Source organism: Quercus suber, unplaced genomic scaffold (genome assembly GCF_002906115.3).
Source record: "Quercus suber isolate HL8 unplaced genomic scaffold, Cork oak 2.0 scaffold_29, whole genome shotgun sequence".
Taxonomy (NCBI): Eukaryota; Viridiplantae; Streptophyta; class Magnoliopsida; order Fagales; family Fagaceae; genus Quercus; species Quercus suber.
Genome location: NW_027069494.1, coordinates 1,287,137 through 1,312,963, shown reverse-complemented (window position 1 = coordinate 1,312,963; position 25,827 = coordinate 1,287,137). Strand labels below are relative to the sequence as shown.

Sequence of the window (25,827 nt, the reverse complement as noted above, 5' to 3'; positions counted from 1 at the left end):
CCAAGCGGTGATAAAATCCACTAAAGAATATAGTTGGGATACATGAACAGCAGAAGACCCTTCAAGCCTAATCTACCCAAGTACCTAAGCCCTCCAAGCTTCTTGCTACAACGAGGTTACGCCGAACCTATTTCTTCTTTAGCTTGCCGGATTCCGCTACTTGACCATAGCATCAACCAATGTATATTGGTTCCTTTCCAAACTGCTTCCCTAAGCACCAAATGGACATTCTCACAGACGTGGGTGTGGTGAGATAAGCGTTTGGTAAATGACCTCTCAAGTGTATGACAATGGAGAGGAAGAGAGTAGAGGAATTTGTAAAGTCTCTTTAGATGAAGATTAGGGATAAGGCAATCTTGTTTTTCTCTAGGATTTTCTCTCACAAAATTCTCTTTGGAAGCTCTCTCAATATGATGGGTATAAGGGTGTATATATAGTAGGGTGAGAAGGGTATGCAAAACGTCAGTTTTTGCCAAACAGGGCAAGTTGGTGACTTGGTCTCGCGGCTTGTCCAAGTCGCAAGTTCAAGTCGCGACGTAACGGCCTGGCCAATTTGGAACTTTTGTCCTGTAGCGTGACAGCTGGCGTGACCCTTCAGCTTCCCAGTGTGCCTCTCACGTGCCAACTTTTGGCAGCTTGCCAGTCGCGATCCACCCGTGAGCCCTAGCCGCGAACCTCTGTTTTTCTTGCACACTCTTGAGCTTTTCTTCACAACTTCTCACACACTACCCTTACAATTTTCCCACCTAAATACAGGGTTGCTAAGTGCCGCGAACCTCTGTTTTTCTTGCACACTCTTGAGCTTTTCTTCACAACTTCTCACACACTACCCTTACAATTTTCCCACCTAAATACAGGGTTGCTAAGTGCTAAATTATAAGCAAATTGGTCACAGAATAAAGCTAATTAAATGGTTGATTAAATTCAACCTTACAATCTCCCCCTTTGGCTATTCCGTGACAAAACCCTACAACAGACTCTAGACTTAAACGTGAGTTGGGAACAGTTGGAAAACTCATTCACACCTAACTCTAGATTCTGTAAAGCTCTTGAACATATGAATAAGTAACTCCTGAAACACAATAACATAGCAATATCATTGTATGCAGAAAACTTAATATGCATATGGAGCAAAATAAGCATGATCAAGCAAAAATGAACATAAGCATAAAAGCAATAATTCATGGCAAGATCAACACCAGTAGTCACTTAAGCAAAAGTGATTACTATGTTCATTCACACAAGGAATGAACATCCGGACATGCAAAAAAGATAAACTCAATTGAAGAGTATCATTTGCAAGTCCAACACTCAAGCAATGCATACAAACATATACGCATCTAGGAACAATCCTACACGGGCACAAGAATGTTGTACTTAAGATAATGCAAGGCATTAACAAGTACCAAAACACAAAGCACAAAGGCTACATATGCAAAGTTTTGCAAATACATGGCACAAAACATACAAGCCTACAAATAGTGCATAAGAACAAGAAACAACCCTCAAAGCTTACAAAAGCAACAATGGGTACAAATCTAACAAACAGTGCTTAAGGCTGAATAACATCATACTATATAAGTGCTGAAATAAACAACTACCACCACAGTATTTTGAGTTATCAAGGTTTTATATACAGAAAAACAACTTTAAAAAATGATGAAGAAATCTCCCCCTCAAAATGAGCACTCCCCCTCAAGAGTTGCCCCTAAAGATTCTCCCCCTTTTTGACCGGAATGGCCAAAGGGTCGTTGTTTCAGCTTTGTGAAAATGCCATCAACTTGAGCTGCTAACACATCAATTTGGTCTTGCATGACAACCAATCTCTCCGACTGCTCTTTCTGGCCATCTCTGAGGGTCTTTTCCATTTTCGTAAGACGTTTGTGAAGGTTATCAAAGAGCATTTGCAACTTGTCAGGCTGAGGGGCAGACTGTGGTTGTGTAGTGCCTGGATGCTCAGAAGTAGAGGAAGTGGGAGAAAATAGATGTGCACTCTTTGGAGCTTTGGATGAATGACTCTTGCTGGCCTGTAGAGTGAACATAGAGATTGGTCGAGGCCGAGCAATCACGTTCCCAATTGAGGAAGGAGTAACACCTTCACGTAAAACGAAGTTCATAATAAGACTACAGAATGGAAGGCACCCTCGTGCTACTGTTCTGGTTGCTGTCTTTCTTATGATGTGATAAATATAGGCACAGATGTCAATGGTGGTGCCAATGATGAGATCACATAAAAATTGAGCCCTTCCAAGATTTATATACACCGTGTTGGTCAACGGATAGAGGTTTGAAAACATAATTAGCTTCAATGTTGTCAACTCAGGTGAAAACTTAGTAGTACTAATTAATGTGCCTATGCTGGAAATGTCATAGTCAAGACCAAGAATTTGGAGAATGTCCTGAATCGCTGGAGTACGATCATCATACAGAGTAAGGTCGGCATCCGCAGGTCGTGTGATTTTGAGAAGTTCAGCTATGGTGTCTGGATTAATGATGAACTCCGTTCCTCTTACCAAACAATGTAGTTCACTCTCAAGATCAACTGTGTTGGCGAGACATTCCTTCACTAGTTCAATCATCGGATCAACAAAATTTCCAAATAGAGTTGCCCAATCTTTTGTCTCGAAGATCCGAGGGACAAAAGTTGTGTCCAAAGTGTCAAATCTGACCTCCCATTCCACTATAGGAGTTCCCCGATCAAAAATGTTGAAGTAGGCATCTTGGTGCTGAGAAGTTCTGAATAACTCAATATTGAGTTCAGTAGATGGCTGTGAGGAAGACCGTGTTCTTTTTGCAACAGGCACTATTTCTTCTTCTGACATCACCTCTTTTCCTTTCGAGGATTGTCGAGACATCTGTAAGATAGTAAACACATAGAAAAGTACCAAATGCAATACCACAGGGAATCAACAACAACTTGATTAGATTCAATTAAGAGTGTGAGAAAATTTCACTTTAATCACAAACACAAGAATCAGATCAACAACAAGATACCAAATGGCTAAAATGAAACACACTCCACACATAAGCACAAAAACTATAAAGACCACAGAACCATAGACAAATAACCCACGGCCACATATAGAGAGTACCACATAGATCTCAAACCCATATGTTTAAAGAGAAAGAGAAACTCTATCAAACGAACAATGCACAGACTAGAGATAAACATGCTGGAGTACAAACAAGATATAAAATAAACTCAGCAACAAAAGAAAATAACCTCAAACAAACAAAATCACCATTTTAGGCAAACCCATATTTGAACACAATATATCGCATAGCACATGTGCAATGTTCAACACAAGAAGGTAATGGTTAACATAGTAAGAATGAAATGAGGGAAAGAAAACCCATACCTTATTCTTGGAATTTTATGCAGAAATGATGCAGAGATAAAAGATTTTTCAGTGAGAAATGAACTGTTTGAGAGAGAGAGTGAAGAAGATAATGAACAGTCTTCAAAAACGCAAAACACGTGTTTTTCGCGACTTAACCAAGTCGCCAGTAAGTCGCTAGGGCAAGCTGTGAAACACTGTGAAGGTAAGATTCTAAAAAAATCTTCTAAGTGTTTTTCGCGACTGGAAGGTTTAGCCGCGAAGGAGTCGCAAGCTGAGCCGCGAAAATCTTTGAGTAACCCTCGCGATTGGACTTTCCACCCGCAAACAAGCCGCCAAAACGAGCCTCTAATAGAGCAAAACTCAAACTTTAAAAATTTTTTAAGTCTTTTTCGCGACTAGAATACTGACTCGCCAATAAGCCGCGAAAAATCTCTGATTGAGCTCGTGACTGGGGCTTGCAACTGAGCTAACCCGCGACCTAGTCGCCAAAACAGGGCAACACTATTTTTTGAAAAAATTTCACATTTTTGTAAAAGCAAAGTACTTTCCAAAAACAAAACAAAACACTTAAAAATCTTTTTGTGTTTGACCAACAAAGATTGAGCATGTGAAAACACATTTAACCAAGTACAATCACACAAATGAATATGGCATTCATTGAACATAGACTTGTGTGTTGTGTGTGGATATCAAAAATGAGATAGTCCTTAGTCCAATGTGAAGCTTCAATGATCAATTCAATCAAGGCATACACAACTAGCACTAGATAATGTGACCTAGCTTAATTATATAAGCATGCATATATGACCTCCCACAAGAACTTGATATCAATACTTTGAAGCTTTTCATTTTGGCTCCATATTCAACATATCATTTGCCATTTTTTGAGCAAAGAAACTCTCATTGTGAGATAGATGCCTAAAATTTTTTGATATTTCAATTGATGAGTTAGCCTTTGGCTTTTTGAGCATCAAACATTTTATTTTGGTCGCTTTCCCTTTTTCCTAGTCAAATACTAGTATGTGCGACATGCTTTTGCAGCTCTATATCTCTTTTTATTTGAAGATTTACATTTAGAGAGCTCTTTAAAAACATAAAAATAAAAAGTGGGAAGATATATAGGCATGAATCTATGCATGTCTCAAGATCAACAAAACCATTCACTAATCATTCATGACAAGGTTGAAGATCTATTTACAACAATCACATAGATTTCAAAATTTCTTCCACTATGATATGAGTGCATGAGAGACAAGCTAAGTTCGTTAAATGCACAGAGCCATTAGTACAAAAGTACAAGGCTAAACATGCTTTGAGACAGAAACTCAACAAAGTGATCAAACTTTTTGGATTTTCAACTTTTTATGTGTTTTTGGATTTTTAACACGAAAGCAATAGAAGAATGATCAAAAACAAGAAAGATGTAAAAGCATTTTAAACACAAACAAACCACAAATTAAATAGATACTCAAAAACACAACGCAAATAACCAATCATATCCATAAAACATTGGAAGAATTGATGCATGGACATGTTCTAATGTTTATGCATGAGTACCCTTTGTCACCCACACGTCACGTGCGTTTAGAGTGATATCCTTAACAGATCGGTTACGAGAGTTAGGACTTTCAAACCTCCTGTTGACGCTCTCCAAGCAAGTGGTAAAGGCGCCAATCATTTTCATCACGCCCGTCATTCCGGAATCACGGTTTTGGCTCCTTGATTGCTCACCACCCCAAAACCTCAAATCGTTTCTTCTTCCTCGGGACCGAGGTACACTCGCATTGTTGTCTACTCTTAGCTTTTGACAGTTTGGTCTAGTGTGTCCTTGCAATTCGCAATAGTGACAAATATAGTTTATTCTAGGGCCCTGCTGCTGTCTTGGGAGAGATCTTCCTCTAGCTCCAAATCTGACTTCAGATTGATTTCGGGATTTGTAAAACATCTGTTGATTAGCCACATTCTTTTTCTTTTTAGCCTCAACTATCTCTGGAGTAGACTTATCAATAGCCGTCTCTTTGTTTTTCACAAACTTTACTTCCTTGGTGACTTTGGCTGATGAGCTGCTCCCTCTGGTATATCCCAACCCGGACTTATCTGAGGCATGTCTTTGAGATGAAATAACTTCATCTAGCTTCCTGGAAGAGACCCTATCTACCTTGGCATGAGCTTGTACTACCTCTTGCTCGAGAAACCTCACCTTCGTGTAAGCTTCTGATAGCTCACCATTAAGTGCTTCAATCTCACACTTTGCCTCCTTATATCTAACCAGCAGGCTTTTGAAATCTTCCTCAACTCTCTTCATTTTCTTCACGGCTGCCTTTGCCACCTTTGTATACTCTCCTGATTTCTCAAGAAGTATTGCGTAATTCTTTTGAAGGCTGGATGCGCCTTCTTCTTCTTCTCCTTCTGATTCTTCAACAATCCCAATGGACTCCTCATCAGAACATTCACCCAGCTCATTCACAAGAGTACTCAAATCATCTGAAGATCCCACATGTGCAATGGTCATGAATGCTGAGTAATTTCCTTCTCCGTCACAGCTTTCTTCAGAGTCAGATTTTGATGAGTCTGAGTCACTTAAAGTAGTGGCATAAACCTTTTCTTTTGACTTCAAATAATTTGGACATTCCTTTTTGAAGTGTCCATGTCCGTTGCACTCGAAGCACATAATGTCCGAAGGAGATTGAGACTCCTTCCCTTCTTTCCTCGTAAACTCTTTCTTATCATCTCTTAAAGATGAAAATTTCTCTCTATTAAATGGTTTCCCACTGCACTTCATCTTCAAAAATTTTCGGAAGTTCTTTACAAGATATGCCACTTCCTTGTCCACTCCATCTCCTTCGGAGGGATCATCCATTCTTTCGATGATGGTTTTGAGAGCAAATGATTTACTCATCTTGTGTGAAGGTAGTCCCAGTTCATATGTTTGGAGAGACCCAATCAGCTCTTGAATTTTGATCTCATCCAAGTCTTTACTCTCCTCTATGGCTGTGACTTTTTCAAAATTTTTCTCACCACCTTGGTATCTTCAATCTTCTCACCAAGATTGAGTTTAGCAATGACAATTTCGTTGAGCTTCCCATAGAATGAGTCAAACGATTCATCTTCACCCATCTTGAGCTCTTCAAATTTGGTGGTAAGCATTTGAAGTTTTGTGTCCTTCACCTTCTTAGTCCCTTCATAAGTTGTCTCCAAAATTTTCCAAGCTTCCTTGGCCACTGTCATGTGAGATATCCTGTGGAATTCATCAGGAGACATAGCACAGAAAATAGCATTTAAAGCTTTACTATTTGCATTGGTTGCTGCAAGAGCTGCCTTATCCCAATTGGCCTTAGGAGCCTCTAGTTTAGTCCAACCTATCTCAATCGCATCCCAAACGGTATCTTCTATAGAGCATAAAAATGCTCTCATTCGGACTTTCCAAAAAGCATAGTTATTACCATCAAAAAATGGTGGAGCAGTGAGAGATTGAAACCTATCTATCTCAACAAGGGGTCAAGGATCACACTTAAGTATTAAAACCACAATAAGTGTACCCGCTCTGATACTAATTAAAAGTTCAATATAGGTATGAAACACCTTTGAACGTTTAGACCCCCAGATACAAAATACCAATTCAAGCTTTATATCAAACAATTAATGTGCGGAATATGATAACAAGCTTATAACCAAAATTGATAAAACAATCTAAGCCAAATATAAATATATTCACAGCAGTAAATATAAGGCAAAGATAAAGAAAAGAGAGATGCAAACACACGGACAACACACAATGTGTTATCGAAGAGGAAACCAAAGTTCTTGGCATAAAACTTCTCCGCCGCCCTCCAAGTGGTGATAAAATCCACTAAAGAATATAGTTGGGATATATGAACAGCAGAAGACCCTTCAAGCCTAATCTACCCAAGTACCTAAGCCCTCCAAGCTTCTTGCTCCAACGAGGTTATGCCGAACCTATTTCTTCTTTAACTTGCCGGATTCCGCTACTTAACCATAGCATCAACCAATGTATATTGGTTCCTTTCCAAACTGCTTCCCTAAGCACCAAATGGACCTTCTCACAGACGTGGGTGTGGTGAGATAAGGGTTTGGTAAATTACCTCTCAAGGGTATGACAATGGAGAGGAAAAGAGTAGAGGAATTTGTAGAGTCTCTTTAGATGAAGATTGGGGATGAGGCAATCTTGTTTTTCTCTAGGGTTTTCTCTCACAAAATTCTCTCTGGAAGCTCTCTCAATATGATGGGTATAAGGGTGTATATATAGTAGAGTGAAAAGGGAATGCAAAACGTCAGTTTTTGCCAAACAGGGCAAGTTGGCGACTTGGTCTCGCGGCTTGTCCAAGTCGCAAGTTCAAGTTGCGACGTAACGGCCTGGCCAGTCTGGAACTTTTGTCTTGTAGCGTGACAGCTGGCGCGACCCTTCAGCTTCCCAGTGTGCCTCTCACGTGCCAGCTTTTGGCGGCTTGCCAGTCGTGATCCACCCGCGAGCCCTAGCCGCGAACATCTGTTTTTCTTGCATACTCTTGAGCTTTTCTTCACAAGTTCTCACACACTACCCTTACAATTTTCTCACCTAAATACAGGGTTGCTAAGTGCTAAATTACAAGCAAATTGGTCACGGAATAAAGCCAATTAAATGGTTGACTAAATTCAACCTTACACACTCTATTACACAAATACACTTTTTTTTTTAGAAAAGACGTGCTAAGGAAAGAGTAATACTAAGATCACAACTTTTATTACAACTTCTGCCACAACTTAATCACACGACAAGTTATGTGCGGTGAAGTTATGGACCTACCACTTTTACTCCACCTCTCACGACTTGACACGAGAGCAAATTGTGGTACTAGCATTTTTCTAACAAAACTCAAAACTCTCTCATTTCACCACACCTATTAATAGCACTGTAGGTCTAGATTCTAGACTAGGTATATAGGTGGATTTCATTTCCTATGCCCTCTGATAAAGTTGATTTCAAAGACTGTAATAATCTGTGATAAAGTCTGTTTGCTTTCCTCCCCGTTAATAAACATATAATAGTACCAGCATATATCCACACACACACACAACCCCCCCACCCCTCCAAAACACACGCACACACATTCTCTCTATATATACAGAGGTGGCCAAGTCTTACATTTGGTTCTCGTAAAAGTTTCCAATGCCTGAACTCCTTTCTTCCATGGCCGGAGGCTTTTGGCTTTCTCTTGTAGTTGGCACGTTCGGATTTTTGTTTGGTCTCATTTTGAACCATTTCTTACCATTGTTCTTGAGGCTTGGTCCTGTCCCTAGAGGGACTTTTGGTTGGCCTATACTGGGTGAAACCCTTCGTTTCTTGAAGCCTCATCCTTCTAATTCTCTCGGGGCATTTCTTCAAGACCATTGTTCTAGGTGAGCACTCTAGCTAGATACTTGAATTTGTTTATATTTGTAGGTTTCCCATGAAAGGTACACAATAAAGAAGGAAATAGAAAATTCATCATAAGTATCTGATTTAGTAGTGCATGTTTTTGGGATTAATGTATACATTTTTCAGGTATGGGAAAGTGTTCAAATCACATTTGTTCTTGTCTCCAACTGTTGTGTCATGTGACCAAGAGCTGAATTATTTCATACTTCAGAATGAAGGGAAGTTGTTTGAGTGCAGTTATCCAAAGCCCATCCATGGCATTCTTGGCAAGAACTCCATGTTGGTTGCTGTGGGTGACACTCACAAGAGGCTCAGAAATGTGGCACTCTCTCTGGTCACCATCACCAAATCCAAGCCTGAGTTCCTCCATGACATTGAGACTACAGCCATTCGGATACTCCATTCATGGAAAGAAAAATCACAAGTCATCTTTTGTGAAGAAGCCAGAAAGGTATATAAGTATATTAATTGTTTGGAAGAAGAAATTTATAAGGCAAAGCAGAGTAGAAACATTTATCCTTGTCAGTGAATTGAAAAATCAAATGTCAGAAATTTATTATTTTCTGTTTTTGACTTTTTTTTGGTTGGGTTCCACATGCAGTTCACATTCAATGTAATAGTAAAGCAGGTGTTAGGTTTAACCCCAGATGAGCCACGGACTACAAGAATTCTTGAAGACTTTCTCACTTTCATGAGAGGGCTAATATCCCTACCTCTCTATATTCCTGGAACTCCGTATGCAAGAGCCGTTCAGGTCCTCCAAACTCTATTTAAATTGCTCTAGCTCTTTACTTACTACGAGTCTATGACCCCCCCACCCCCCGACCCCCCCCAAAAAAAAAAAGAACCCAACAGAGAAAAGAAACGAAAAGAAAAGTTCATACTACTTTATAAATAACTTTGTTTCATTGAAAAAGGGAAATCCCCCCGACCCCCCCCAAAAAAAAAAAGAACCCAACAGAGAAAAGAAACGAAAAGAAAAGTTCATACTACTTTATAAATAACTTTGTTTCATTGAAAAAGGGAAAAAAAATTATATAAAACTTCTTTTCTTTTGTTGCAAAAAGAAGGCATGTGACCAACTTTTTATATTGACCAAAGTCTCTTTACAGGCTAGAAGTAGGATATGTTCCACAGTGAAAGCAATTATAGAGGAAAGAAAAAGAAATGCTGGGAATTCTAGAAAGAGTGATTTTCTTGAGATACTTCTGACTGTGAACACCTTATCTGAAGAGGAAAAAGTGAGCTTCGTTTTGGATTCCCTTTTGGGTGGCTATGAAACCACCTCTCTCTTAATGGCCATGGTGGTTCATTTTCTATGCCAATCACCTCTTGCTTTACAGCAGCTAAAGGTAACATTTCCTATTTGCAATATATCTGAAATTTTATACTTGTTAACCTTAGTTATTATGTTTTAATTCATTCTTCTTAAATATAGGTAGAGCATCAAAAAATAAGAAGCATGAAGCTGAAGGATGAGAAATTGAATTGGGAAGATTACAAGAAGATGGAGTTCACTCAAAATGTGAGATAGTTCTCTTTTTATTACTATCTTATTTTTCCTCTTCTGATCATGGACCTTTTAGTGTCAGACATTTTATCAATTTTTTCTTGACATATAGAGTTATTTTTGTTTAAGGTCATCAATGAAGCTCTCAGATATGGGAACATTGTAAAATTTGTGCATCGAAAGGCTCTCAAAGATGTCAAGTATAGAGGTGAATATATTTCATATATTATATATTATGTGTGTGTCCATGTATATGTACCTTACAGATAATCATGCACGCATGAGCTTTTTTGTACTGTCTTAATACTTTTATGATCTGTATTGAAAAAGTTTCTCTTGTTTATATTGTCTTTCAGATTATCTAATTCCTTCTGGATGGAAGGTCCTACCTGTATTTAGTGCAGTTCATTTAGACCCATCTCTCCATGCAAGTGCTTTCCAATTCCACCCTTGGAGATGGGAGGTAATTACTAATTGCATCAATTATCTCAAATCCTGTACGAGTTTCCTACTATGCAGTCTGACACTCCAAAATCACCTGTGTGTCCGACACCGACACCGACACGCCACGGACACTGCATGCGTGTGTTCTTGGTGTGTTAGGATTTTTTCTTTTTTGTAAAAAAATTTTGAGTTTAAATATCTCCGTTTTAAAGATTTTTTTTATAGTTGTTATTTTTATTGAAAATTTTAAAATAAAGATAGTATATGTCTATAAATAAATAAAATATATCTAAAATGTACAATGTATTAACTAATTATTTATTTGTAATATTTCCACTGTGTTGTATCCTAAATTTTAAGAATTATTGTGAGTTCCAGTTAGCTCAACTGATAGAGTTTCTGATAATTGTATAAGAGATCTGGAGTTCCAGTTTTAAAGAATTTTTTTATAGTTGTTATTTTTATTGAAAATTTTAAAATAAAGATAGTATATGTCTATAAATAAATAAAATATATCTAAAATGTACCATGTATTAACTAATTATTTCTTTGTAATATTTCCACTGTGTTGTATTCTAAATTTTAACAATTATTGTGAGTTCCAGTTAGCTCAACTGATAGAGTCTCTGATGGTTGTATAAGAGATCTGGGGTTCAATCCTCGTTTATACCAAAAACTGATTGGTGTCTTGGTCTGATGATAAAGAGTTATCATTAAGAGAGGACGCTATACATTAAAACTCTCTAAAAAAAAATTAAGAATTATTTTGTTGTGTCTCGTATCATTATTCATGCTTCCTTAGACTATTGGTTTATAAATCTAACTTCATGCCCTTATGTGTGTATATATTGTTGCCGATTTTGAGTAAAAAAGGCATTTATTTTTATTAAAAAAAATGTTAGTGCTACAAAATAATTCATAATTTTTAGTATAATTTGTCATGTGATAAATTGTGGCTAGTGAAAATGTAGATCAATATAAACCCGTTATTTTATCTATACCAACTATAACTCGCCAATACAAATTGTGATAAAAATTGTATATTATTTTGTGGCACTAACATTTCTTTCGAATCATGACTTATTGGTTAGGGTTTGAGTGTGTTATAGGTTACGAGTTCAAACACCCGTCTTGACCATGGTTGGGTTGATGGATTATTCAATCCTGTCGTCTAAAATTATTGGATTCCTAGATAGGATTGAAGTCAAGTTATGAAACAACCTCCTCGATGGGACGTCTATATATGTCAAGTTGCTGTTTAGGCTCATTGGGCATTGACTAACACCTTGGATCCCCTTTATTTAGCTTTCAAAAAAAAGCTGACCTAAGTGTTTGTTTAGCTTAAAAAAAAAAAAAAAAAATTCGCTTTTTGCTAGATATTGGACAAAAGGTACGACAGTGTGACAAAAATATTTAAGTTATCTTTTTTTTATTTAAAAATTAAAAAAAAAAAAAAAAAAAAAACTAGTATATGAGCCTCGCTACTAAAAGGATCAATCATGCATATATAACTATTGAGTAGGACTCATAAAAAAGGAAAAAGAAAAAACTATTGAGTAGGAATTTTACCATCAAACTGGGGCTAATTTCTAACTCAGGTTGAATAGATATTAGATAGCTCCTTCCAATCATAAGTAAAATGTAGATCGATCATCGTGATACTCACAAAGTAGGACTACTAATGTAGAAATCCGCTTCATCACGATGGTTTAAATATCATGTTTCAAATTGAAACAATGTGATTTTTTGGTAATAGAACCCCAAAAAAAAAAAAACTGTGGAAATAATTCTCTCTATAAAATCTCAGAGCCAAGATCAGATGTGCAAGAAATTCACTGCCTTTGGAGGAGGGGCTAGATACTGTCCTGGATCCGAACTTGCTAAAGTTGAGGTTGCATTCTTCCTCCACCACCTTGTATTGAGTTTCAGGTAACTCTAGTTGTTATAACATACATTAGTTGGCATAAATATGTATGTAAACATTTATATATTTGTGCTAAACTTGATGGTTTTGCTTGTACTTGTAGGTGGAGATCAATCGAGGATGACCTACCCTTGGCATATCCATATGTAGAATTTCAGAAGGGATTAGTACTATTATTGGACCATTGTTCCATTTGAGCCTTTGGCTAGTCCTGTTTATGCTTTGTTGTTAAGGTTTTGGGAAGATTTATGTTTGGGTGAAGGATGAGAGGAGTTCCCTCAACATACCAAATTCTTCTCTTTTTTTCTCTCTCTCCCCTTCAGAACTCAATATTGTTTGATATGAAACTCTCCATTCCATTATGACTTCTCTTCACCTCTCTACTAGTAATAGTAGTGGTAATTCTAAAGAGACCTGATTGAGCCAGGTGCATATAGAAAATAGTTCTGATTGGTGTATATATGCGCAGCATCAAATTCACTGTGATATGCTTTGAGACTTCCAAATATTATTGTTCTGTCATTTCCACAATTTCATTATCACATCAATAAGTTCTTGCAGTGGGTCAAATTAAATCTTTTGGGATAAGTTAAAATTTATCATGATATCAAAGAATATTAGAGAAAGTAATTTATCATGATATTAACTATTAAAGCAGCTCATCCTAAGTTCAAATCTTGTATTCACTCCATCACTCCTTAAAAAAGGTTAAAATCGTTTCCTATCAACTCAACCTTCTATAGGATTAACAAGTATGTTATATCTTATAGGAGACGAGAAAAATAATTGAATGGCCAAAAGATTCTGAAATAAATTTTTATCTTCCCTTTTGCCAATCATTATTTATGTAAGCAACATACTTGAGGGACAAATACCATATAGAAAGCGCTGGATAGGAATTAAGATAAATTAGAGGTACAATTAGCTTGAATGCATCTCTTTCTAGGCTGTCTTCACTACAATCGGACTCCTCACATAGTGCTTTTCATCTGACCATATCAAGTTTCCAAAGACATAGTCCTTAGCAGCTTTGGCTTCTTTAACCTTGAGGGTAACATAAAAGGTTTTCTCTTCACCAACCTTCTTAAACTTCAAGCTCCTAGGCTTGACGATAACCGAAATTCCACTTGGTTCTTGGACATCAGCTCTATAAGTTCCTGGGGAACCTACATTCTTTAATTTTCGAGTAACCATGATTGATTGTGAAAGTTTAGGGACTGTGATTGAAGGGTAGTTAAGGTTTGTGAGATTTATTGGGGGCTTGGGGCAATTATAAGGGTCATCTGAGAAAATTGAAACAAGTGTTTCATTGTATCCCAGAGCACATATGAAGTTAAGGTAATCATTGACAGATAAGTCATAAACTAGCCCGGGATCCATAGCACTGTTTGGTCGAACATGTCCTGCTCCATAACTAAATGGGGTTGCCTTAAAGTAGGAAGCATTCATCACTGGTTCCCCGCTGTTATCCAGTATTGTAGCTGTAAAATAGAAGAAAAGAAAGAAAGAAAGAAAATTAGAACACTAAACATGTACTAAGTTCAACTACTGAGAAGATAGAGGAATAGTGAAATTTTGGTACATTGCAACTATAGAGACTATAATGGTAGTAGTAAAATAACAGCAACTTAGCGTTAGTGTCAAAATTTTAAGGACGGTTATGCTCAGACTAGTCAGTGCCAACTACACTTATTCTTTTGTATCATAGTGGTAGCACAATACTAATTTATTTTATTTTATCCCAATTTGTTAAATCTAAGAACTGTTAGCAGAAAGAGGATTCCTTCTAAAATGAAATGTAAGTTTAGAACTTGAAAAAAGGCTTGCTAATCATAAATTAGCAATTATCCCAAAAGTTTAAACAGTTAAGAAATTGTGAATTTAATTATATACCTATAATTCTAATGTCTGATTAGGGTTACGGATGGGAGAACCAGAATCAGAATTGAATCCCAATTTCAATACTATTTTGATTGCTCTTTCTCTATAAGAATTTGGAGGAATACTCTCTGAGAAAGTGTTAAATATAATAGGCAGGTTGGTATATGTAGGAGATTGATTGAGATGTAAAGAAGCTCTAGGGGAAAAGTTTATAGCAGTTTATTTGAAAGGTAGCTTGGGCAGCAGTATCTAACATGTTTGAGTTTGGAATGGCAGAATTTATAATGGGAAAATTAGATATGAAACTGATTTATACATTCTTTGAGTATAAGTGTAAGAAATTATATAAAAAATTGGGTATTATATAATCCTATTATTCTGGACTTTATGGTAGGAATTCTTGTAAGGTGTTGCTGTTAGATAGATATGTGCTGGCTCGTCTGCAGCTTGCCGTTTGTAGTGTAATGATGTATTGTAATCTGGTCGGCATGTTGAATAAAATTCCTCATTAACAAAAATGAAAAATGCAAGCACTAGTCTTACCAGTTGTCATGATTGCTGACTTAATAGCTGCAGGACTCCAAGTAGGATGAAGAGTTTTAAGGAGGCCGGCAATGCCAGAAACATGAGGACATGACATTGAAGTGCCTGAAACAGAGTTGAATTTAACTCGGCGCTTGTCAAATATTTCATTTGTTGGACCTTGTGCTTCAGTATAGGCAGCAATGACATTAACTCCTGGTGCAGTGATATCAGGCTGCACATACAACAGTTATTGAGAAACATGACATTTTCCCCAAGAATTTATAAGTGCATGACATTGTTGTAAAGAAAACCTTAAGTATCTCAGGCGTTATGGTGCTTGGCCCCTTGGATGAAAACGCTGCCATGAAGGGAGCTGGCTTTGTGCCCAGTAGTGTTGTTACACGCGTAATGCAAGCTTTTGGAGATCTGTCAAAAATGTAAATTTCTCATTAAAAGTATGCTTCCAATCCTATTGAAAAATTTGAAACTGATAAGAAGGTAACATATGTTTCTCATCAATAACATACTGGGAATTTATATTGATGACCATTTCTTGAATAGGGCCACAGATTAGCTTAGAAGCTGTTCATTTTTTAAATATGTTACATGTTAAGTGTTTGCACACAATTATGAACCCAGTGCATTGTCTAGGATATAGTTGTGCATAGAATATGAGGCTCCATGTAGCTGTACTCTTAAGATATGTAACATCTTACTTGGTTCGGTTGATGTAAGTAAAGATCGAGACACCATTGGTAAAATTGACTTGTGTAGCAGGGAGGACATGTGCATCAGCAGTAATCTCGTTTCCATTAATCTCATTGTTGGCAAGAATCATCCCCAGAGCGCCGGCGAATTGAGCTTGCAGACCCTTGTCCACTCTTGCATTTTGACCTCGAAGACAGACCAAGATTTTTCCCTTTACCTTTCTGGGATCAAGGGTTCCATTCTTACAAAGCAGACTGCATTACCAACAACTCGATTAAGCACATTGCCATGTACAACTACATGGTTGTGTCCAAAAAAAAGCTAATCCAGAATAAACACTGGTTAAATTGTTTTATACTTACGCCTCTTCAGCCGATACATTAGCTGCTTTGACATCTGCAGCACTAATGAGTGGGTAGAACTTGTTGCTTGGCAAGGCTGTAGATGACAAGCTTTGTCCCTACAGATCAAGGTTAATAAATTTAATTATACAAAAGAAAAGAGAAGGCATCAAAGGGTGACATAATTAGACATAACAAACTTGCATGAAAGAGGGTTCCTTCCTCTTGTCCCCAAAAATCCTTGTTCCTAGTTTCCCTTTAAGCTTTTAATGTGAAGCCCCATTATAGCAAAAAGAAATCCCACCTCAATTTCTTTGTAAAGAGCCACATAGGAAGAGGAATGAAATTCTGATCTTTTAACAATCACTCCAGCTAAGTTAGTACCCCTACCAAATTCATATAAAATGCAATCAAAATTTCTAACATCATCTTCATTCTTCAACATGGTTATGTGTTTATTCCCTTGGCTAAAATTGATATGACATGAAAAAGAATAAAATTCATCTGTTCTACTTTGAATATTTTACTTTAACTTTATACTCCTCCAATTGCAGCGCGCCACATGTTCTTTTCCCCCCCTTTATAAAGTATCTAAAGTTTAAACTGGATGAAAAAAAAATCGGACACATGACATATTGCAGTTAGTAGAACGCAAAGTGGAACACCAAGAATAAAACGAAGGATTTTTATTCGATCATTTCATGCCCAATTTTTTAATCTTTTTAGCAATTGGAGTAAAAACTAACCTTCAATTGCACCTTGTTGCCAAGGATAACATAACTGTTGAACTCCCGGTCCATCGTGCTAGCTCCCACTGTTATCTGCCAAGGCGCAGAGTTGGAGATAGTCCCAGCATCAGGACCAGAATTTCCAGCTGAGCAAATCACCACAATACCATGCTTAACAGCATGAAATGAGCCAATTGCGACGCTATCATTAAAGAAAAAAGTAGGCTGTCCTCCCAGTGATACAGATAGCACATCAACACCATCATGGATAGCCATATCAAAGGCTGCTACTATATCTGCGTCAAAGCATTCGTTTCCACCCACTGGAGGCCAGCAAACCTTGTAAGCAGCCACCCGGGCTTTCGGCGATCCACCTCTTGCTGTTCCTTTGCCAAAGCCAAACACACTAGCCCCTGATACAAAATTACCACCAGCTGTTGATAATGTGTGTGTTCCATGGCCATCATTATCGCGTGGTGTGTTGAAGGAGGAGTTTAGAGGACCAACAACTGATGCATACCCTTTGTTGAAGTATCTAGCTCCAATCAGCTTTCTTTGGTACACCAATTTGGCACAAAGAGTTACCAATGAGTTAGAGAGAAACTATATAACTATATGAAGTTTGACTGAAAAACAAAACCAGACAAGCTTTAGAGATTACAAATTGAGCAGAAGACAAGGGTGATGGACTTGATTTACAAGTAATTTTCTCTTTAATAATATTGTTTACTAATCATTAAGGGTGATTCAATGGTCCAGTCCAGCCCATTTTTACTTAGCACATGGGCCAGATCTAGCGGGCCTTTATTTGTCAATGGACCATGTCAGGTTGGGCCAGAAGGATAAACTCCAACCCATAGCGATCCTTCTTCAATGGGTTTATAAAAATTAGTTAAAAATATTATAATTATATTATATTACAACACACTAGTTGTTAAATTGAACTATTAAATATATTAACAAAGCCATTGATTAGCTTGTATTGATTGGAATATATAAGTACATTGATGTATTTATAAAAAAATATATTAAAGTGAGACTGAAGCTTAGCCAGCGGTAAAATATATCTTTTAAGAAAATAATCAAATTATTTTTTTAGGAAAAGAATCAAAGAATTCAAAAATTATTCCATTTTGTTTTTTGACAAAACCTATTTAATTTTTTATTAAAGTTTCAAATGATTTTTCTTTTGCAATATTTTAATTAAAAAAAAGTCATTTTTATTTTTAAATTCAAAGTTATTAGCCTACTAGCAAAATACATATTTAATAAGCATAATTTAACATAATAAGTATCCTAGAGGTTAAAGGTGCGGTCATAAAGTCTTTCTCATGTTTCAAATTTGAAACCCAACCCCTCAAAGTTTTTTGGTTATTCATTTCAGGTTAATGGGTTAGGCAATGGGTAGAAAAACCACTGTCTGCCCCACTAGGCTAGTGGGCTACCCGTAAGCCTTAATAATATCAGGCTAGGCCTTCCACTAGCCTGGTGGGCTGGAGGGCTATTGGGTGAAGTCATGCAACATGGGCTATTTGGTAAACCTTACTAATTAACTAAAGAAGTTAATTGTCTTAAACATCTGTCAATGATCACAGATGGGAGATATACTCTTCTTATATCAATGATGCTAGAAATATTACAAATTTTACTATCTATAACTTACAAACTAATGTGTTAACTGTTATATACTTCACAAAAAATAATTAAGAAATTTATTTATTATGTTGTTAATATAGTACCAATTGTATTCATTAATTGCAAGGACAACTTTATGTTAAGCTCAAAGTGTTCATATGACTTAAAAAAAATTAATATAGTTCCAAAAAAAAAAAAATTCTATACATAATTATTTTTTAAGCTCATAGGGTTCATAAATCCTTTATTTTTTTTTCTTTTCTTTTTGTTATTAGAAAGAAATAGTAAAATTTCATGTATTTGAGTATATTTTTTTATTATTTTTTATGTCAATATAATTCAAATTCTTTTTGTATTAGATTAAAAAAAATAAAAAATAAAAACTTAAATTTCTTAATGGCCACTCTAGGAAATATTTGTAAAGCCGATTTATCATACTTAGTTTAGACGATCTTTTGTATTAAAATTAGCTGTAGTTTTAACATTTTCTAATTTGACATATTGTTAGCAAGCGGGTATCTCATTCTCATGCCCAAAGTGATTAAAAGTAAGACAATTTAAATTTTATAATCAAATTTCTTTAATGCAAACACAAGTGCAAGTGCTCATGCACACATGCACATGCAAGACCAATCGCCTTAGCAAAGTAACTTCTTTATTATTATTATTTTCGTACATCTTAGCAAAGTAAACAATTGTCAATGAAAAAGGAATTGTTGTAAACTAGTGTATAATAAACAATTTAGAAGACCAAGGTCTTGAATCGTTCATTTAAAAAAGGGATTGTTGTAAACTAGAGTATAATTAACAATTTTGGATAAGTAGATCGATGTAAACCATATATTATATAGTATTTTGCCCAATTTTATATAGCTAACATAAACTATTATTTGTTGTCTTGATTTTAGACTACAAGCTGTACAGAGTAATTAAGATAGAATAAGAGACGTAGATCCTTTTTTTAGGTAGAAAAAGACTTAGATACGTTAGTTTAACATATGATCAAGTGGATATGACAAAACTTTCATGTCCTAACTTGTAGGACAATTAATTCTGAACTCCTTTACATAATAAAAAAATTTAAAAAGAAAACCTATTTACTCCTTAATGTAGCGGTTTCTGCAACAATACATTTTTGGAAGGTAGTGAAGCTTTTAGATAAACCCAATTTTTTTTTTAGTGAGAAGGGGCGGTGCATTGATTTCCTCGACCAAATAGATCATCAAGATGCTTGTGTTTTTATCTTAAAAAAAAAAAAAAAATCGGTAATTATTCTACATTGTGTAAGAGAATGTGTTGTATACTGGAGAGTATACAAAGTGTATCATAATTTTTATATGACTAATGTGTACATTCTCAGGGGAAAATTCTATCTCGTGCACATTCGTAGATGGAAAGCCATAAGAGAGATGCATATACCAAAGGGAAGAATACATCTTTTTATGAGAAAACCTTGTTTTGTTTTGTTTTTTTTATGTTTGTTTTCTCATTACTTTATGGTGCTTTGAGTTACTTTTAATATCCATGCTTTGTTGCTCTCATCGTATCATGTTTATGTGTTGGACATGCATACATCTTTATGCCATTGTGCTTTGTTGATTCATGTTCGATAATCGTTTACTTTGCGTATGATCATTGTAGTTATTTCCATATAACTGTCGTATGTTTGATCAAGTTGCTCATATATTTCACATCATATTTACTTGACCGCATTTTTACTTGTTACATTATATTTGTTCTTTTATTACTTACTTTACCTTGAGGGTCTAATATGTTTTGTGCAAGTGTTTCAGATTATAGGTATATATATTTCAAGTTCATCACAGGTTTTAAATTTGGGTGTGAGTGAGTTTTGCCATTATTCCCAAACTCACGTTTAAGTTTAGAGTATGTTATAGGGTTTTTTCACGAAATAGTCTAAGGGGGAGATTGTAAAGTTATGATTTACAACTATATTTTATGTTGGCTTTATTCTATGACAAAAAGTGTTGTATTTGCATTAATTTTTTTTTTTTTTTTGTGGGATTTTATTGTATTGGGTTTAGTATTAAGTTGATGAAGAATTGAGCATGAAATGAAGAATCAGTGTAGTTTTGCAACTAGCTCGCAAGAAGTTCGGGGGAAGCGTAATTTGCGAAAAGGGCACGTGAGAAGCACATGCTGGAAGCTAAAGAGTCAAGTGTCAGACTGCATTTCGCGAGTGCTTCATGAGACAGGCAATCTCGTAAAGTACCTGCGAAACATTCTACTTGGAGGATTTTTAGTGTGACTTTCTTACCCTTCACCCATACTAGATATACTCTCATTACCCACAAAAGTAAAATAGGTTATTTAGAGAGAAAAACCCTAGATAGGTTTTCTACAACACACCCATATTTGAGAGAGAGAGCTACTCATTCTTAATGAGAAATCATTATAGCATTTTCTTCTTCCCACTCCCATTGTCATACTTTGAGAAGAGATTTGTACACAAACACAACCCACACATTTTCAGAGTGTAAATAGTATTTTAGAGTTTGGGAAGTTTTGGGATTTGCCAAAAGAAGCCAGTGAGGCTTGGCAGATGCAATCGGGCGTATTGTGGGATCTGGAAAGCTAGTGAAGACAAAACTCCTAGAAGTCAGTTGGTAGCGAGAAGTCAGTTGGAGGGTCTTTTGTTATTCATGTACTACAACTTATTCACCAGTGGATCAATTTCGACTTAAAGAGTCGCGAAAAGGTTTTTCGCCAAGTTCTTCAATTTCCTCTTTGATAACACATCTTGGTATTATCTTGTGATTGCATCTCTGTTCCCTTACTCTTGTGCTTTGCTTTTATTCTTTATTGTTCATGTGTATGCACTAGAGTAAATCCGGTGATTGCACTTTTTACTCTTATTCTACACTTAGTCTAAGTTAAAGTAAAAGCAATCTAGTTATATATATATATATATATATGAATTTGGGGTCTAAACAAGCTCGTGTGTTTTAACACAAATCCGAGCTTTCATGTTGTATATAGTATAATTTGCCTCACATTTCTCTAAATATTACTATCTTAAAAATTACTAAAATTTATAAGTAAAATTTATAGTGTGCTTTTATGTAAAAAAACTAAAGATGAAATGGGTTATTCTAGGTTTAAGATACTTGTGTGCAGTTTGTGAAGAAGGTGAAATTGGGCACGAGAAAAGGTGTTGGCAGAAGTGGCAATGGAATTGTGAGATTAGTTCAATTCATTTGTAGAAGGCCAAGTCGGAGGTGTGTCAATCAGGAAAGAAAACTGGCGATGGGTCTATTGCAGGGAAAAATATCAGACGTAATGAAACCTAAAAGAAGTCAATCTTTTTTTCTTTAAATGTGGATGTCTAATATCTAAATAATGGACTTTAATGGAAGATTTTATGATCTATTCTCATAACTTGTAAAACACCCAAGTAACTAACCAATGAAAGTAGTTATATATGATTCGATTATCATAGCTTCTGATTTTGGAAATGGTCGGAAAAGTTTGACAACAAAAAGTCTGCCAGTAACAACAAAAGAAACGGAATCATGTGACAGGCTTTTAGACAATATATGGATAACATTGATTGTCTGTTGCGTAAGTATTGGATTTTCTTTAGCCTCACTTTTTGTCCAATGGGTTTAATATACCACTACCAGGGGTCTGGCCCAAATCCAAGAGCTTTAGTGATGAAAAGTTGGGACCGATTCCATCAAAGTGGAAAGGAATCTGCCAAAATGACACTGATTCTGGATTTCGCTGTAACAGGTACCCTACTTTTTCTGGATGTTTTTCCCCCTAAACCTTTTATGCTTCTCTTTATTGATCTTTAGTTAACATGTTACTATGTTAGTCAAGTTTGATAAGTTTTTTAATTCAAACTTCCCAATTTCCCAGTAGAGAATGTTTCAATAGCAAAAGTTTTTATGTCAATTTATTAGTTAATTATCATAAATTTCTGCAGAAAAAAGAGAGAACAAAGAAACAAGTAGACAAGAACTTGAATAGTTTTACCTTAGGCTTATTGTTGGTGGTGTGTAAGAGAGAGTTTCACTAAGAAAATACAGATGTGAACCCAAATACATTCAAAGAGCTCTGTTTCATGCCACCCAATACACTACAAGAAAAGTAGATCAAGCCAAATGCAATTCAAATTTGACTTTCACAGTTGACATACTGAAGCCAATCACAGAAAAATTGATTGTTATCAATGTAAAAAATTATTGCTCTATGATTAAAAATGGGCTCTAATCAAAATTGCCAAATTGTATCAATGTTACTGAAGCCATTCGCTATTCGCTAATTGCTAAATTGTGTTATCCATGCCAAATGCCCATTCCTAGAACTTGGGAGTTAAGAGGATCTTTTCAACAATGTTGACTTTTAAAAACCTATGTGGGCAAACATTACCTTTAAAGGGAGAGAGGGTTTATTGTGTTTCTATTGCATGCTTCTTCTCCCTCGCATGAGGTGGACCCCACAAGTATGAGGTCCAGGTCACCCTATGCGAGGAGAGGAAGCATGCAATGAAAACATGGTGAATTTTTTCCTTTAAAGGAGGTGGAGAAAGAGACCTAATGGTATCCATAAAGCAACTTTAATTGGTATATTCAATACACTCAAATAACACATAGGTTATTAGTCCTTAACTTGAAGGGCCTAGCTAGTCAGAGCTCTTCTTTCTGCTTCAGAGTGTAGAAAACCAGTAGGGCAGCATTGGCTCTTCGTGCACTAATTAACAATTTCCTTCTTCTTTCCATAAAATTTATAAATTAAAAAAAAAAAAAAAAAAAACCCTGCTCTTTATTCCATTTAATATTGTTGAAGATATAGTAGTTAAAAATTTGATTAGACAATGAAGTATTATTTTCAAGGCCCTTTTAGTAATAAGGAAAAAAAAAAGAAATACTATTACCTAGAAATTTGTGTGTAGGGCACAATAAAAATATATGAAAAGAGATTTTTTTTTTTTTTTGATTAAATAAAGAGATTTTCTTGTTGGCGGCAGGGCATCCACAACTATATTATTTTTAAAAGATTTTTATTTTTATTTTATTATAGAAAAAGGGAGCCTGGTTTTTTTTNAGAGCAGGGTTTTTTTTTTTTTTTTTTTTTTTTAATTTATAAATTTTTATGGAAAGAAGAAGGAAATTGTTAATTAGTGCACGGAGAGCCAATGCTGCCCTACTGGTTTTCTACACTCTGAAGCAGAAAGAAGAGCTCTGACTAGCTAGGCCCTTCAAGTTAAGGACTAATAACCTATGTGTTATTTGAGTGTATTGAATATACCAATTAAAGTTGCTTTATGGATACCATTAGGTCTCTTTCTCCACCTCCTTTAAAGGAAAAAATTCACCATGTTTTCATTGCATGCTTCCTCTCCCTCGCATGAGGGTGGACCTGGACCTCATACTTGTGGGGTCCACGCTCATGCGAGGGAGAAGAAGCATGCAATAGAAACACAATAAACCCTCTCTCCCTTTAAAGGTAATGTTTGCCCACATAGGTTTTTAAAAGTCAACATTGTTGAAAAGATCCTCTTAACTCCCAAGTTCTAGGAATGGGCATTTGGCATGGATAACACAATTTAGCAATTAGCGAATAGCGAATGGCTTCAGTAACATTGATACAATTTGGCAATTTTGATTAGAGCCCATTTTTAATCATAGAGCAATAATTTTTTACATTGATAACAATCAATTTTTCTGTGATTGGCTTCAGTATGTCAACTGTGAAAGTCAAATTTGAATTGCATTTGGCTTGATCTACTTTTCTTGTAGTGTATTGGGTGGCATGAAACAGAGCTCTTTGAATGTATTTGGGTTCACATCTGTATTTTCTTAGTGAAACTCTCTCTTACACACCACCAACAATAAGCCTAAGGTAAAACTAGGCAAGTTCTTGTCTACTTGTTTCTTTGTTCTCTCTTTTTTCTGCAGAAATTTATGATAATTAACTAATAAATTGACATAAGAACTTTTGCTATTGAAACATTCTCTACTGGGAAATTGGGAAGTTTGAATTAAAAAACTTATCAAACTTGACTAACATAGTAACATGTTAACTAAAGATCAATAAAGAGAAGCATAGAAGGTTTAGGGGGAAAAAACATCCAGAAAAAGTAGGGTACCTGTTACAGCGAAATCCAGAATCAGTGTCATTTTGGCAGATTCCTTTCCACTTTGATGGAATCGGTCCCAACTTTTCATCACTAAAGCTCTTGGATTTGGGCCAGACCCCTGGTTAAAAAAAATTAATATACTTCCAAAAAAAAAAAAAAAAAATTCTATACATAATTATTTTTTAAGCTCATAGGGTTCATAAATCCTTTTTTTTTTCTTTTCTTTTTGTTATTAGAAAGAAATAGTAAAATTTCATGTATTTGAGTATATTTTTTTATTATTTTTTATGTCAATATAATTCAAATTCTTTTTGTATTAGATTAAAAAAAATAAAAAATAAAAACTTAAATTTCTTAATGGCCACTCTAGGAAATATTTGTAAAGCCGATTTATCATACTTAGTTTAGACGATCTTTTGTATTAAAATTAGCTGTAGTTTTAACATTTTCTAATTTGACATATTGTTAGCAAGCGGGTATCTCATTCTCATGCCCAAAGTGATTAAAAGTAAGACAATTTAAATTTTATAATCAAATTTCTTTAATGCAAACACAAGTGCAAGTGCTCATGCACACATGCACATGCAAGACCAATCGCCTTAGCAAAGTAACTTCTTTATTATTATTATTTTCGTACATCTTAGCAAAGTAAACAATTGTCAATGAAAAAGGAATTGTTGTAAACTAGTGTATAATAAACAATTTAGAAGACCAAGGTCTTGAATCGTTCATTTAAAAAAGGGATTGTTGTAAACTAGAGTATAATTAACAATTTTGGATAAGTAGATCGATGTAAACCATATATTATATAGTATTTTGCCCAATTTTATATAGCTAACATAAACTATTATTTGTTGTCTTGATTTTAGACTACAAGCTGTACAGAGTAATTAAGATAGAATAAGAGACGTAGATCCTTTTTTTAGGTAGAAAAAGACTTAGATACGTTAGTTTAACATATGATCAAGTGGATATGACAAAACTTTCATGTCCTAACTTGTAGGACAACTAATTCTGAACTCCTTTACATAATAAAAAAATTTAAAAAGAAAACCTATTTACTCCTTAGTGTAGCGGTTTCTGCAACAATACATTTTTGGAAGGTAGTGAAGCTTTTAGATAAACCCAATTTTTTTTTTAGTGAGAAGGGGCGGTGCATTGATTTCCTCGACCAAATAGATCATCAAGATGCTTGTGTTTTTATCTTTAAAAAAAAAAAAAATCGGTAATTATTCTACATTGTGTAAGAGAATGTGTTGTATACTGGA

At 35.5% G+C, this 25,827-nt stretch overlaps 2 protein-coding genes across 2 annotated transcripts; one reads left to right on the top strand and one right to left on the bottom strand.

Annotated features, from left to right (window-relative positions):
* The first annotated feature begins 8,410 nt into the window (after nt 1-8,410).
* LOC111993132 (cytochrome P450 724B1) lies at nt 8,411-13,010 on the top strand. The gene is made up of 9 exons (XM_024025001.2): nt 8,411-8,738; nt 8,884-9,208; nt 9,359-9,511; nt 9,870-10,109; nt 10,196-10,282; nt 10,397-10,475; nt 10,624-10,730; nt 12,519-12,640; nt 12,739-13,010. Exons 1-9 carry the CDS (start codon nt 8,509-8,511, stop codon nt 12,830-12,832), a joined length of 1,437 nt encoding a protein of 478 aa, XP_023880769.2. The 5' UTR covers nt 8,411-8,508; the 3' UTR covers nt 12,833-13,010.
* Nucleotides 13,011-13,339: 329 nt separating this feature from the next.
* Nucleotides 13,340-24,672, bottom strand: LOC111993121 (subtilisin-like protease SBT5.3). The gene is made up of 7 exons (XM_024024979.2): nt 24,569-24,672; nt 16,837-17,371; nt 16,112-16,209; nt 15,758-16,003; nt 15,353-15,467; nt 15,060-15,273; nt 13,340-14,116 (listed from the first exon to the last, which is right to left on the bottom strand). Exons 2-7 carry the CDS (start codon nt 17,092-17,094, stop codon nt 13,578-13,580), a joined length of 1,470 nt encoding a protein of 489 aa, XP_023880747.2. The 5' UTR covers nt 17,095-17,371; nt 24,569-24,672; the 3' UTR covers nt 13,340-13,577.
* Between the last annotated feature and the right edge of the window lie 1,155 nt (nt 24,673-25,827).

Bases quoted from the DNA above. Each gene is read 5' to 3' on its own strand.
- LOC111993132 (XM_024025001.2), top strand. From the start codon at position 8,509: ATGCCTGAACTCCTTTCTTCCATGGCCGGAGGCTTTTGGCTTTCTCTT. The intron at 8,739-8,883 runs GTGAGCACTCTA...TACATTTTTCAG, and splicing joins CTTCAAGACCATTGTTCTAG to GTATGGGAAAGTGTTCAAAT. The intron at 10,110-10,195 runs GTAACATTTCCT...TCTTAAATATAG, and splicing joins TTGCTTTACAGCAGCTAAAG to GTAGAGCATCAAAAAATAAG.
- LOC111993121 (XM_024024979.2), bottom strand. From the start codon at position 17,094: ATGGCTATCCATGATGGTGTTGATGTGCTATCTGTATCACTGGGAGGA. The intron at 15,468-15,757 runs GTAAGATGTTAC...CATTTTTGACAG, and splicing joins ACTTACATCAACCGAACCAA to ATCTCCAAAAGCTTGCATTA. The intron at 14,117-15,059 runs GTAAGACTAGTG...TCTATTTTACAG, and splicing joins GTCAGCAATCATGACAACTG to CTACAATACTGGATAACAGC.